Consider the following 14,129-nt stretch of genomic DNA (forward strand, 5'->3'; position numbering starts at 1 on the left):
TCACCCTCATCACCACCAACATCATCACCCTCATCACCACCACCATCATCACCCTCATCACCACCACCATCATCACCCTCATCACCACCACTATCATCACCCTCATCACCACCACCATCATCACCCTCATCACCACCACCATCATCACCCTCATCACCACCGCCATCATCACCCTCATCACCACCACCATCATCACCCTCATCACCACCACTATCATCACCCTCATCACCACCACCATCATCACCCTCATCACCACCACCATCATCACCCTCATCACCACCAACATCATCACCCTCATCACCACCGCCATCATCACCCTCATCACCACCACTATCATCACCCTCATCACTACCAACATCATCACCCTCATCACCACCACTATCATCACCCTCCTCACCACCACCATCATCACCCTCATCACCACCACCATCATCACCCTCATCACCACCAACATCATCACCCTCATCACCACCACCATCATCACCCTCATCACCACCAGCATCATCACCCTCATCACCTCCAGCATCATCACCCTCATCACCACCACCATCATCACCCTCATCACCACCACCATCATCACCCTCATCACCACCACCATCATCACCCTCAACACCACTGACATCATCACCCTCATCACCACCGCCATCATCACCCTCATCACCTCCAGCATCATCACCCTCATCACCACCACCATCATCACCCTCATCACCACCACCATCATCACCCTCATCACCACCAACATCATCACCCTCATCACCACCACCATCATCACCCTCATCACCACCACCATCATCACCCTCATCACCACCACTATCATCACCCTCATCACCACCACCATCATCACCCTCATCACCACCACCATCATCACCCTCATCACCACCGCCATCATCACCCTCATCACCACCACCATCATCACCCTCATCACCACCACTATCATCACCCTCCTCACCACCGCCATCATCACCCTCATCACCACCACCATCATCACCCTCATCACCACCAACATCATCACCCTCATCACCACCATCATCATCACCCTCATCACCACCAACATCATCACCCTCATCACCACCACTATCATCACCCTCATCACCACCACTATCATCACCCTCATCACCACCACCATCATCACCCTCATCACCACCACCATCATCACCCTCATCACCACCACCATCATCACCCTCATCACCACCAACATCATCACCCTCATCACCTCCAGCATCATCACCCTCAACACCACTGACATCATCACCCTCATCACCACCGCCATCATCACCCTCATCACCTCCAGCATCATCACCCTCATCACCACCACCATCATCACCCTCATCACCAACAACACCCTCATCACCACCACTATCATCACCCTCATCACCACCACTCTCATCACCACCAATATCATCACAGACAGCACTCTCCCTTGATGAGGGCTCAGACGCTCCTTTGAAAGAGCAAAAATCATCACCCTCATCACCACCACCATCATCACCCTCATCACCACCACTATCATCACCCTCATCACCACCACTACCATCACCCTCATCACCACCACTATCATCACCCTTATCACCACCAACATCATCACCCTCATCACCACCACCATCATCACCCTCATCACCACCAAGATCATCACCCTCATCACCACCACCATCATCACCCTCATCACCACCATCATCATCACCCTCATCACCTCCAGCATCATCACCCTCATCACCACCATCATCATCACCCTCATCACCACCACCATCATCACCCTCATCACCACCATCATCATCACCCTCATCACCACCATCATCATCACCCTCATCACCTCCACCATCATCACCCTCATCACCACCATCATCATCACCCTCATCACCACCACCATCATCACCCTCATCACCACCACCATCATCACCCTCATCACCACCACCATCATCACCCTCATCACCACCAACATCATCACCCTCATCACTACTATCATCATCACCCTCATCACCACCACCACCATAACCCTCATCACCTCCAGCATCATCACCACCATCATCACCCTCATCACCTCCAGCATCATCACCCTCATCACCTCCAGCATCATCACCCTCATCACCTCCAGCATCATCACCCTCATCACCATCAACATCATCACCCTCATCACCACCACCATCATCACCCTCATCACCACCAACATCATCACGCTCATCACCACCATCATCATCACCCTCATCACCACCATCACCACCACCATCATCACCTTCATCACCACCGCCATCGTCACCATCACCATCATCACCCTCACCACCACCACCATCATCACCCTCATCACCACCAACATCATCACCCTCATCACCACCAACATCATCACCCTCATCACCATCATCACCATCACCACCCTCATCACCACCACCATCATCACCCTCATCACCACCGATATCATCACCCTCATCACCACCGCCATCATCACCCTCATCACCACCATCATCATCATCACCCTCATCACCACCGATATCATCACCCTCATCACCACCACTATCATCACCCTCATCACTACCAACATCATCACCCTCATCACCACCAACATCATCACCCTCATCACCATCATCACCATCATCACCCTCATCACCACCACTATCATCACCCTCATCACCACCGATATCATCACCCTCATCACCACCGCCATCATCACCCTCATCACCACCATCATCATCATCACCCTCATCACCACCGATATCATCACCCTCATCACTACCATCATCATCACCCTCATCACCACCAAGATCATCACGCTCATCACCACCACCATCATCACCCTCATCACCTCCAGCATCATCACCCTCATCACCATCACCATCATCACCCTCATCACCACCACCATCATCACCCTCATCACCACCGATATCATCACCCTCATCACCACCGCCATCATCACCCTCATCACCACCATCATCATCATCACCCTCATCACCACCGATATCATCACCCTCATCACCACCACTATCATCACCCTCATCACCACCACCATCATCACCCTCATCACCACCACCATCATCACCCTCATCACCACCACCATCATCACCCTCATCACCATCATCACCATCACCACCCTCATCACCACCACCATCATCACCCTCATCACCACCGATATCATCACCCTCATCACCACCAACATCATCACCCTCATCACCACCAACATCATCACCCTCATCACCATCATCACCATCACCACCCTCATCACCACCACCATCATCACCCTCATCACCACCGATATCATCACCCTCATCACCACCGATATCATCACCCTCATCACCACCATCATCATCACCCTCATCACCACCACTATCATCACCCTCATCACCACCACCATTATCACCCTCATCACCACCACCATCATCACCCTCATCACCACCGCCATCATCACCCTCATCACCACCACCACCATCATCACCCTCATCACCACCAATATCATCACAGACAGCACTCTCCCTTGATGAGGGCTCAGACGCTCCTTTGAAAGAGCAAAAATCTAATATTAGCCCTGGCCTGGGGCCTCAGTTGGTTGGAGCGTCATCCCATACACCGAAAGGTTGTGGGTTAGATGCTTGGTCTGGGCGCATATGGGAGGCAACCACTGGATGTTTCTCTCTCTCTCCCTCTCTCTCTCTCTCTCTCTCTCTCTCTCTCTCTCTCTCTCCTTCCTCCCTCCCTTCCATCCTCCTCCCCTCTATCCATCCCTCTCTATTTATCTTCCTCCTCTCTCTCTCTCTAAAATCTATAAAAACATATCTTCAGGTGAAGATTTTAAAAAATGAAACATCAAATACTTGTGGAACAATCACGTGTCCCTGCTTGGCTGATGGGTTCAGAACATGCTCAGTCTGCCCGCTGGGCAGTCCAGCTTCTAGGGGACATCTGCGTGGGGCGGTCAGAGCTCCTGGGAGGCTGATGCCGGCCCTGTCCACAGACCCGGAAAGGCCATGAGCAAGATGGACACGGCCCATCTCCCTCGGCAAGGTGGCCGCACACACTCCGTCCCATGGTTGGGAGGTACGAGCACAAACGTCATGCTGTGCGGGCCCTGGATGGGGGGCGGCACTGGGGTGTGTACAGGACATTGTGGGGCCCAGGACTTGAGGGTGTGTCAGAGAGAAGGGGCGGAGGGCTGGGAAGACCACAGCTGGTCGGTGCCCAGAGAGGGCGTCCACAGCGGCTTCCCAGTGTGCGGGGGTTCGGAGGACGAGAGGCATGTGGAGATGGAAGGAGACGGTGGCCGTGTGGAGTCTCGGGCACAAGCCTGGCAGGGCAGCTCCCTGCCCCTCCCGCCTCCGCCAGGCCCAAGTGCCGAGCCCAGACCTGCGGAGCACACGCTGAGAACAGCTCTTCCTCGGGATCTCGTCGCTAAGAATTTCTAAAGGGACCAAAGATGAGTTCTCAGACTTGGAGCACTTGCTAAAGTGCTAAGGCTTTAAAATCCATAAACAGTAGGATATAATTAAATGCAAATCCAGGGCCACATTTAAAAATTAATCTCCTGTAATTAATTAGTAATTTAAAATATTCTGGTAAATGATACTTAAATAGCACAGAATTATCCTAACTCTGAGCCATAAAGTCAGCTGCTAAAGACTTACGGGTGGAGTGAGAAGTATTTGCATATGTCATGTGGGACAACAGAACACTGAGATTACTTCATTCACCTTCGCTGCAAATGTATTAAAAAGAAGAGTTTTTATACTCAAATTGTGGGAAGAGCTCACTCACTGAGCAAATTCTGAGCAGCAGTGCGTGGAAGCCAGGAGTTAATCCAGCTGTGCTTCTAGAACAGGGTCGGTGCCTCCGGCCCGCGCCCTGCCTGGGAAGCCGCCGCGCAGGGGTGGGCAGGGCTGTAGGAAGTAGCCCTTTCCGCCTCTGTCCTTCCCATTCGCCTACTCTTCCCAGCCTGCTGGCAGGTGACCCACTCCCAGAGCAATGGGAGCTGTCCCAGCAACAGGCCGTTCCCCTCGTGTTCTCTCTCCGTCCTTCTCGCTCGCTACAGGCAGAGCTCACTGCTATCTGTCTAGCTGCAAAGGAAAATGCCACCTGCAACTATCCCTTAAAATAGTTCCCTTTTCCTATTCTTTCCAGTGAAACAAAAGAGATGGGGGAGGAGAGGGGAGAGGAAATAAAGAGGCTACAAAAGCAGAGAGGCACAGAAGGCGGCGGGGCACAGAAGGGACGACCATTGCAAGGACAGAGTCCTAGCCCCACACATGCCCCGAGGAGGCCTCGCGGGGAGAGCCACTGCAAGGAAGACCCAGAAGGACTATGGCCGTGGAGTGTGGGGAACCTCAGTGTCCCCCGATAGCCCTTGACATGGTTCCCGGTCTGTCTTAGGCACCCAGTTCCTATTGATTGGGTGGCTAGGGGGAGAGGGGGTGTGTGAACAAATGGACAGATGGGTGGGTGGATAGATGGGATGGATGGAAGGAAGGAAGGAAGGAAGGAGGGAGGGAGGGAGGGAGGGAGGGAGGGAGGGAGGGAAGGAAGGAAGGAAGGAAGGAAGGAAGGAAGGAAGGAAGGAAGGAAGGAAGGAAGGAAGGAAGGAAAAATGGGTGGATGGTGGAAGGGTGGATGGGTGGATGGATGATGGAAGGATAAATGGGTGGATGGGTGGGTGGGTGGATAGGTGGACAGGTGGGTGGATGGGTGGATGGGTGGATGGGTGATGGGTGATGGGTGGATGGGTGGGTGGGTGGATAGGTGGATAGGTGGGTGGATGGGTGGATGGGTGGGTGGGTGGGTGGATAGGTGGATAGGTGGGTGGATGGGTGACGGGTGGATGGGTGGATGGATGAAAGGATAAATGGGTGGATGGTGGAAGGGTGGAAGGGTGGATGGGTGGGTGGATGGTGGAAGGATGAATGGGTGAGTGGGTGGATGGGTGGGTGGATGGGGGATGGGTGGATGGGTGGATGGGTGGTGGGTGAGTGGTGGGTGGTGGGTGGATGGAAGGATAAATGGGTGGATGGGTGGGTGGTGGATGGGTGGGTGGGTGGATGGGTGATGGGTGGATGGGTGGGTGGATAGGTGGATAGATGGGTGGATGGATGGGTGGTGGATGGGTGGATGGGTGGATGGGTGGATGGGTGGGTGGTGGGTGGATGAAAGGATAAATGGGTGGATGGGTGGGTGGGTGGATAGGTGGATGGTGGAAGGATGAATGGGTGAGTGGGTGGATGGGTGGGTGGGTGGATGGGTGATGGGTGGATGGGTGGGTGGGTGGAAAGGTGGATAGGTGGGTGGATGGGTGGATGGGTGGGTGATGGGTGGATGAAAGGATAAATGGGTGGATGGGTGGGTGGGTGGAAAGGTGGATGGTGGAAGGATGAATGGGTGGGTGGGTGGATGGGTGGATGGGTGATGGGTGATGGGTGGATGGGTGGGTGGTGGGTGGATGGAAGGATAAATGGGTGGATGGGTGGATGGGTGGATGGGTGGGTGGGTGGATGGGTGATGGGTGGATGGGTGATGGGTGGATGGGTGAGTGGTCGGTGGATGGTGGAAGGATGAATGGGTGGGTGGGTGGATAGGTGAGTGGGTGGATGGGTGGGTGGGTGGATGGGTGATGGGTGGATGGAAGCTCCTCCAGGAAGATAAGATGAAGCCTGAGCTAAAATTGACTGTGAACTGGAGATCTCCCCATCCAACTGGAACTAGAGAGGAAAGAACAGAGACATGCACAGCCCCCAACAGCTCTGGGGCTGTGGTTATGGCGTGCACTGTAGGCCGTTAACCTCAAAGACCCTGAAAAGGACCCCAACAACCAGCCAGTCCTGAAGTTCCGGTCCCTGCCTTGGACGAGGGAGACCCTTCCTGCTGCATCCAGCCTCAGCTCTGGCCACTCGCCACCCCGCCCAGTGCTACAAGCGCACCACACACCCCTCTGAGCACGGGCTCTGCCCTCCGTCCTCACCCACCCTGACCACGGGGAATGAAGGTTCGTTCCTGCAGACCCAGCCAGTGTCACCTGCCCCCGAAAGCATCACGCACACTCTGGCCGAGCCCTGTCCCTGGCCACAGGCCCTGCTCCCTGCCTTGTGCTTGCGGGGCTGGCGGTCCAGCTGACAGGAGCCTGGGAACAGCATCAGGGGCGTTGCTGCCCCTGGAGTCCCCTCAGCAGCCAGAAAGAAGCCCAGAGGGGAGCCGGGCGCTCAGGACAAAGGCTCCGCTCCCTCCCCAGTTAGAGGCGCCTGCCTGCTGCCCACCGCCTCCTCAGAGCTCCAGCGCCACGCCCAGAGCAGGGCGCCCTCCCTGGCCCAGCACCTGCGGTCACGAGACCAGACGCTGTCACCCTAAGCGCAGCCCCCAGGGGAGCCTTCTAGAGTAGCACGCTGATGTGTGGTTGTTAGGCCTGTGAGGAGAAGACCTCGGAGAAGGGGGTGTGGACTCCAGACTGAGGCAAGGGGATCTGAGGTGGGGCCTGGGAGAGGAGCCCACAGGCACACCCCAATACCTCCCATCACCACCCTCCAACCCTCCCACTCACCACAAGTCCAAGCTGCCCAACCCCTGGCCCGCAGTAAGGGTAGCCCCGCCCCCCCATAAAATGGGATCACAGAGAAGCCCGTGGAGCATGGGCCCGGCCACACCCCCACAGTGAGTGGCTCTGCCCTGGGCGCAGGAGAAACAGCAGCCCCCGCAGCACACGGACTGGTGTCCCAGGCGGCCAAGTCGGCGTCTGTTGTGCCGAATTTGTCACGAATGACAGTAAGTGCCAGCCTTCCCCACCACTCAGGCAAAGCTTTCTCCCCCTCACGCCCATCAGCACGCTTCTCGAGGGGGCAGGGGAGCAGGCCACATAGCCACGGGCTTTCCCGTGCCTCCATGCCAGCCCTGAGCGGGCACGGCTGGTACACGTCATCAACAGCAGGGGTGGTGAGCGCTGCCTGCCCCATAGCAGCGTTTTGAGTTTCATAACATCAGGGATGTCCTGGCAGTGGGTCAGCCTTGTGACGATTGTCTGTCCTTGTCAGTGGTGAACGGAGCATTCTTGCTGGGACGGCGTCCCCGGGTCTCCACAGGGACCCGCTGGGCTAGCCAGCCTCCCAGTCACAGGGGCCAGTCCACCTCCAGGGTCGGGGTTCCCTCCCTCCTGCTCACAGTGGAGGCATGGACACCCTGGGAACCTCTGCCAGAGCCCGGAGCCCTGCTTTCCCCGGGAGCCAGCATGGCCATCTCGACCCGCTGCGGTCCTGCAGTCCCTGTATCTCTGTGGCCAGGCCGGCCACAGGGCAGCGAGGCCTCTGGAGCCGGTCAGATCTGGACTTGACTCGGTCCAGCACCCTGGTGACTACTTGCATGACCTCACGCAAGTCCCTTAACGTCTTCAGGTGCCTCACTTGTAAAGTGGGAGGATTAGAGGGTACCTGTGGTGGGAACCCCAGAAACGATGGCTCCCCATGCCCAGTGGCAGGCTCATGGGACCAGAGACCAGGACTGACCAGGCGGAGCGGAAGGCAGTGGCGCCCGGTGCGGCTCTGCACACAGCCTCCGGCCACAGCCTCAGGAGCGCGTCCCTCTTGGCCAGCAGAGCAAGGCGTGCGCAGGCGGCCTAGGGGAGGGAAGCGGTGGATGCATCTGACACCGCAGGAGTCGCGTCAGGAGCCGCGGGGAAATGCGTGTTTGGGCCGCTCTGGGTGACGTGTGGGACCCTCCAGGGCCCTGAGGCGGGGCGGCTGCCTCCTCCGGGCGGGGCAGGACGAACGCGCACAGTGAGAAGAGAACGGACGCCTCTGGAGAAGCCACCGCCACATGCTCTCCCGCAGCTGCCACCTCCTCCTCACGCAAAGGTGAGGCAGTTTCCCACGGCCGCGGCGGGGGGAGGCTGGGACCTGCCCCAAATCGCGTCCCTCTCAAACCAGTGTTCCTCCCTGCCAAGCTCAGCAGCAGAGCAGGGACGGGGGAAAGGCGTGAGGACGGAGGCCAGGGACGGGCGAGGAGAGGGAGGAGGCAGGCGGCAGAATTAGCAGACAGGTCACCAGAGCCAACTCGGGCGGGGACGGAACGGGGAAAGCTGCCCTGGGAGCAGACCCTGGGGACATTGTGAGGACGCCCGGACCCATCGGTGCTGCCAACCCTGGGCTCCCGGGATGGCCTGAACCCTTCGTACAGGAAATGGGTTCTGGTGAAAACGCGGTGCCCACAGGACGTCACAGCGCTGACCGCCAGCGCCCCGCTGGTGAGGGAGAGCGCAGGGCTGCGGGCCAGCGCGGCCTCCAGGGCAGGTTTCTCCAGCAGGGTATGCGGGCTCCGACGCATGAGGGCGGAATCGTTAATTAGAGGGAAGCAGAATAAGCAACAAAGTGCATCGGGTGGAACTAGGTGTCTGCCCTTCATTCCTTTCACTTTCCATCAGAGGCCAAGGCCGCGGGTTGGAGGGCAACTGCAGGGAGCATTCAGCCGCCACCACCCCACAGTCGGCCCTGCTCCCGGGCACACGGCATCCCAGCCTGTCCCCTGCCCCCTGAACCCAACCCAGGCCAGAGAGAAGCCCACACGCCAGCTGTCATCTCTGCCATTAGGCCACCAGGACGGGCTCCAGTCACCAGCTCCCAGAGCACGTCTAGCTGTCTGTCCTAAAATGAATGGCTTTTTGTTACATATGTGAGCCCTGTCTTCATGAGAAGGTCCGAACCCCTAACGCGGGTGTTTACAAAAAGTCACCAAAAACGAAGCACAGATAAACCACGAATCACTTGTGACAGGCAACCACACCTCCCGCAGGTGCTCACAGCCCAGGCAGAGCCGCCGCCCCTGCAGAGAGCTGGACACTGACTCTACCCCAGAGCTTACACTGCCAACCAGAGAAGAGCATTAACGGAAAGCAACAGAGCCAGCCTGAGAGCTGCCTCAGAAACCTCTGCCAGTGACTTGTAAACAGTCTCCCGCTCGCTGCCCAGCCTCCCAGCACCTGGGCAAGCCTTGGGCCACCTGTTGGGGACCAGGCAGGAGCCACGTTGTGCCCGGTCTCCCCGCCCTGCCAGGTGCTGTGACCCCAGCACCCGGGGATTCCCACGTGCTTCCGCCACGCACAACAAGCAGGCGACGCCTGCAGGCCATGCGAGCCACGTGGGCAGCCACTCCTGCGGCCACAGGCCCCCCCTACCTCGTTGATGAAGGAGTGGGCCCCCTGCGGGCTGAGCAGCAGGATGGCGCGGCGCAGCGTGTCCCGGTAGCGATTCAGCTCCTCCGTCTTCATGGTGGTGAAGAGGCTGGTGAACACGTGGCTGATGTTCTTGTCCACCTTTTGTAAAGAGACATCAAGGCCCAGCCGAGAGGCCTGGTCCAGGAAGCTTTGGAGACCACGGATATCTGGGCAGTGGGAGAAGAGGGGAGAGCCGTCTGTAAGCGGAAAGGGACAGTGGAAGGTCTAGCTCCAGCGCCGCCCCCCGCCCCTCCGGAGGCAGCCAGAAGTGAGGGCTCAGTCTACCTCCCTGCCCACCGAATAAAAGCTGGAGGGCACGGATTTAGTCCCAACCCCTCACCAGCACAGCCGGGGGGGCCTGCACCAGCACAGCCGGGGGGCCTGCACCAGCACAGCCGGGGGGCCTGCGGCAGAAAGAGTCCTTCTCGGCGAGCTCCCTCTCCCTCCCTACTGCTTCCACCCAATGGCAGTCCCGGCCTCCCGGCGACAGGTGCTGTGCCTGGCCCTGCCTGGCTCCCTCCACCTCCCTCCTCTCCCCATGCTGAGGCTGCTGGGCCCTCAGCGGTGGTGGAGGCCACTGGCTGCCCTGACTGAAGGCCTGGGTCCCTGCCCTAGCCTGTGACTGATCAGCCTGCATCCTCACACCCTGGCCCTGAGCTCAGACCCTGTCTTGCTCCCAGGACCTGACTTTCCTGAACACTCCTCCACTCTCTCTCCAGCCAGCTGACCCCTCTCCCAAGTCCCACAGGGCGAGCAGCCGGCCCGAGGCGTCGGCTTCGGCGCAGCCCCTGGGAGAGGCGGCTCTTGCCCTGTGGCTCCAGGTGGGCGGGTGGGAGCCCAGGGCGGGGGGAGGGGGGGGGAGCAGAAGCCTCCTGTCAGGGCCAGAGCCCGCCCGGAGCCCATTCTTCTCTCAGCAGCAGCCCCACCTGGGCCAGCTGGCTTCCCCCAGGGCCTGCCCCAAAGGGCGCCCACAGAGGCAGGCAGGGCCCAGTGGGACCTGGTCCCGGTGGCAGCATTTCAGCCTCGGGCCCAGCTGTGCCTGAAGGCTGTCTCTTCGGGACTTCTCAGCTGCATGAGCTAAAGCCAAGTTCAGCTGGATTTCTGTCACTTGCAACCCAAAGTGTCAACCCACAAGACACTTCAGCCTGGGACGTTTCCTTCATCTGGCCCATATCTGCATCCAGCTCCCGGAGGGAGCCCCACAGCTGAGCCTCGCCCTCTAAAGGGCACGCGGCCTGCCCAGTCTCACCAGCGGCACCCGCCTGGCGCGGGAACTGCCCATGGGCTGCCAGGGGCACATGCCAGCCCAAGAGTCAAACTTAAAGCAAACAGTTCAAATTCAACCTGATTTTTACCCCAACCAGTTTCTCTCCCAAATGTTCCCTCCATGCTCATTCCACCAACTTCCAGAGCTCCAACAGCGCCAGGCACTGTAGGGCCCTGGGCACTGGGCTCCCCTCTCACCAGGCACTGTAGGGCCCTGGGCTCCCCTCTCACCGGGCACTGTAGGGCCCTGGGCACTGGGCTGCCCTCTCACCGGGCACTGTAGGGCCCTGGGCACTGGGCTCCCCTCTCACCGGGCACTGTAGGGCCCTGGGCACTGGGGTCCCCTCTCACCGGGCACTGTAGGGCCCTGGGCCCTGGGCTCCCCTCTCACCAGGCACTGTAGGGCACTGGGCTCCCCTCTCACCAGGCACTGTAGGGAGCGGGCCCTGGGCTGCCCTCTCACCGGGCACTGTAGGGCCCTGGGCTCCCCTCTCACCGGGCACTGTAGGGCCCTGGGCTCCCCTCTCACCGGGCACTGTAGGGCCCTGGGCTCCCCTCTCACCGGGCACTGTAGGGCCCTGGGCTCCCCTCTCACCGGGCACTGTAGGGAGCGGGCCCTGGGCTCCCCTCTCACCGGGCACTGTAGGGCCCTGGGCCCTGGGCTCCCCTCTCACCGGGCACTGTAGGGCCCTGGGCACTGGGCTCCCCTCTCACCGGGCACTGTAGGGAGCGGGCCCTGGGCTCCCCTCTCACCGGGCACTGTAGGGAGCGGGCCTGGGCTCCCCTCTCACCGGGCACTGTAGGGAGCTGGCCCTGGGCTCCCCTCTCACCGGGCACTGTAGGGAGCGGGCCCTGGGCTCCCCTCTCACCGGGCACTGTAGGGAGCGGGCCCTGGGCTCCCCTCTCACCGGGCACTGTAGGGCCCTGGGCCCTGGGCTCCCCTCTCACCGGGCACTGTAGGGAGCGGGCCCTGGGCTCCCCTCTCACCGGGCACTGTAGGGCCCTGGGCTCCCCTCTCACCGGGCACTGTAGGGCCCTGGGCCCTGGGCTCCCCTCTCACCGGGCACTGTAGGGCCCTGGGCCCTGGGCTCCCCTCTCACCGGGCACTGTAGGGCCCTGGGCACTGGGCTCCCCTCTCACCGGGCACTGTAGGGCCCTGGGCACTGGGCTGCCCTCTCACCAGCCGGACGTGGGAGAGCAGTCTGGAGAGGCACACACAGGCATGGAGGGGGCAGTGCCCTGCAGTGCTGACTCAGGTGCTTAGGGTGCTGGGCCCTGGGTCAGTGTGCAGGCCCACCCCTCCCACCCCCCCCCTCCCCACCCCCCACGCCCAGGGAGGCCCCGGGAACAGGTCTGAGCGCCTGCATGGACTCCTCACTTAGAACCGGTCCTTCTGTGACTGCAGCAAATCACCCACCCACTTGTGCCTCGCTCTGCTCATCCGTAACCTGAGGCAGTGACCGGCAGCCGTTCCATAGGACTGGCGACCACACTGTGGGAGGTGCCACCGGCTTGTGCTGAGGGCTGCACCTACAAGGCCCAGAGAGCCAACCCCGTGACCCGTGGGGAGGGCACGGCAGCGCCCAAGCAAGAGCCCGCCTAGAGACGGCAAACGCGTGCCTGGTCGTCAGCCAGGGCACCTGGTTCCACTGTGCCACGGCCTCAGCCAGCTTCCTCCATCGGCCCCAGCGCCCAGCACTGCTCGCCTGGCAACGCCCAGGGACCTCAGCGTTGCTCTGCCCAGACTCAGGCAGAAAGGAGGAGCCGGGTGGCAGGGTCGGCCCTCCGCCCCGAAGCCAAGGGAAGAAGGCGCCCGGGGAAGCCCGCACCAACCCCCTGGCTCCCGGAGAGGCCGGGAGACCACCACAGGGCCTGGCAGGGCCGCTGCAGGGGGCGCCGGGAGCAGGAGCCCCGGAGAGCGGCCCAGCGAGGCGCGCTCAGGGCCGGCGTCCGCCCTGCGCCTCCCGCTGCTGAGCACAGCACAGCTCCCCCCCCACCCCCCCCCCCCCAACCCCCCCACCCCCCCCACCCCCCCAACCCCCCCAACCCCCCCCCCCCCGATTACCAGCGAGAGCCCCTCCGCACGACACGCGCTCGCCCAGCTCCCGGCCGGCAACAGCAGCTCCGCACGGGCGTGGCGGCCGCGCCCTCGGTCTCCCGTGGGCCGTTGCCATGCAGACTTAGGTTCACTGGGAGTCAGGAACTCCCCGCACTTCCTCAGCCACACGAGCCGCATTTCAAGCGCTGAAGAGCCACATGTGGCTGGTGGCGGCCACACAGGACAGCAAGGTACGACCCTCAGAGAAAGTTCTAGAGCACGGCTCTGCTGAGAAACCGTCTCCTCACGGCCTGGTGTCCATGTTTCCAAATAGGAGATCAGCTGCACTCGGGCCCCGGCACCGGCCCCCCATTCCCGTGCCCCGCCCTGTCACTAGGAAGACCCTGCCCGCTCCCGGCGTGGGTTTCGCCAGAGGACCCGCCGTGGGCCTGGGACACGTCTCACGGCATAAGCAGAGGTGTGAACACGGCTCCGCGTCCCGCCCCGGCCTGGGCCTGCCGCTGCCCGCGAGCAGCTGGCGGCCTGCGAGGGTGGGCGCACTCGGGACGGAGCAGGCCGGCCCACAGCCACCAGCCCGGGGCACACGCACAAGGGCGTCCAGAGAACGGGCAGGGCCTCTGCTCATCGGCCACCTCGGCGGGGGTTCTT

The 14,129-nt window shown here is 60.5% G+C and overlaps 1 protein-coding gene across 1 annotated transcript in view; it reads right to left on the minus strand.

Annotated features, from left to right (window-relative positions):
- GRID1 (glutamate ionotropic receptor delta type subunit 1) overlaps window positions 1-14,129 on the minus strand; it is a 654,829-nt gene that overhangs the window by 418,685 nt on the left and 222,015 nt on the right. The window contains exon 4 of the mRNA XM_054729151.1: window positions 10,118-10,323. Coding sequence (XP_054585126.1) covers window positions 10,118-10,323 — 206 coding nt within the window. The remainder of the gene's footprint in view (window positions 1-10,117; window positions 10,324-14,129) is intronic.

Source organism: Eptesicus fuscus, chromosome 17 (assembly GCF_027574615.1).
Source record: "Eptesicus fuscus isolate TK198812 chromosome 17, DD_ASM_mEF_20220401, whole genome shotgun sequence".
NCBI classification, from domain to species: domain Eukaryota; kingdom Metazoa; phylum Chordata; class Mammalia; order Chiroptera; family Vespertilionidae; genus Eptesicus; species Eptesicus fuscus.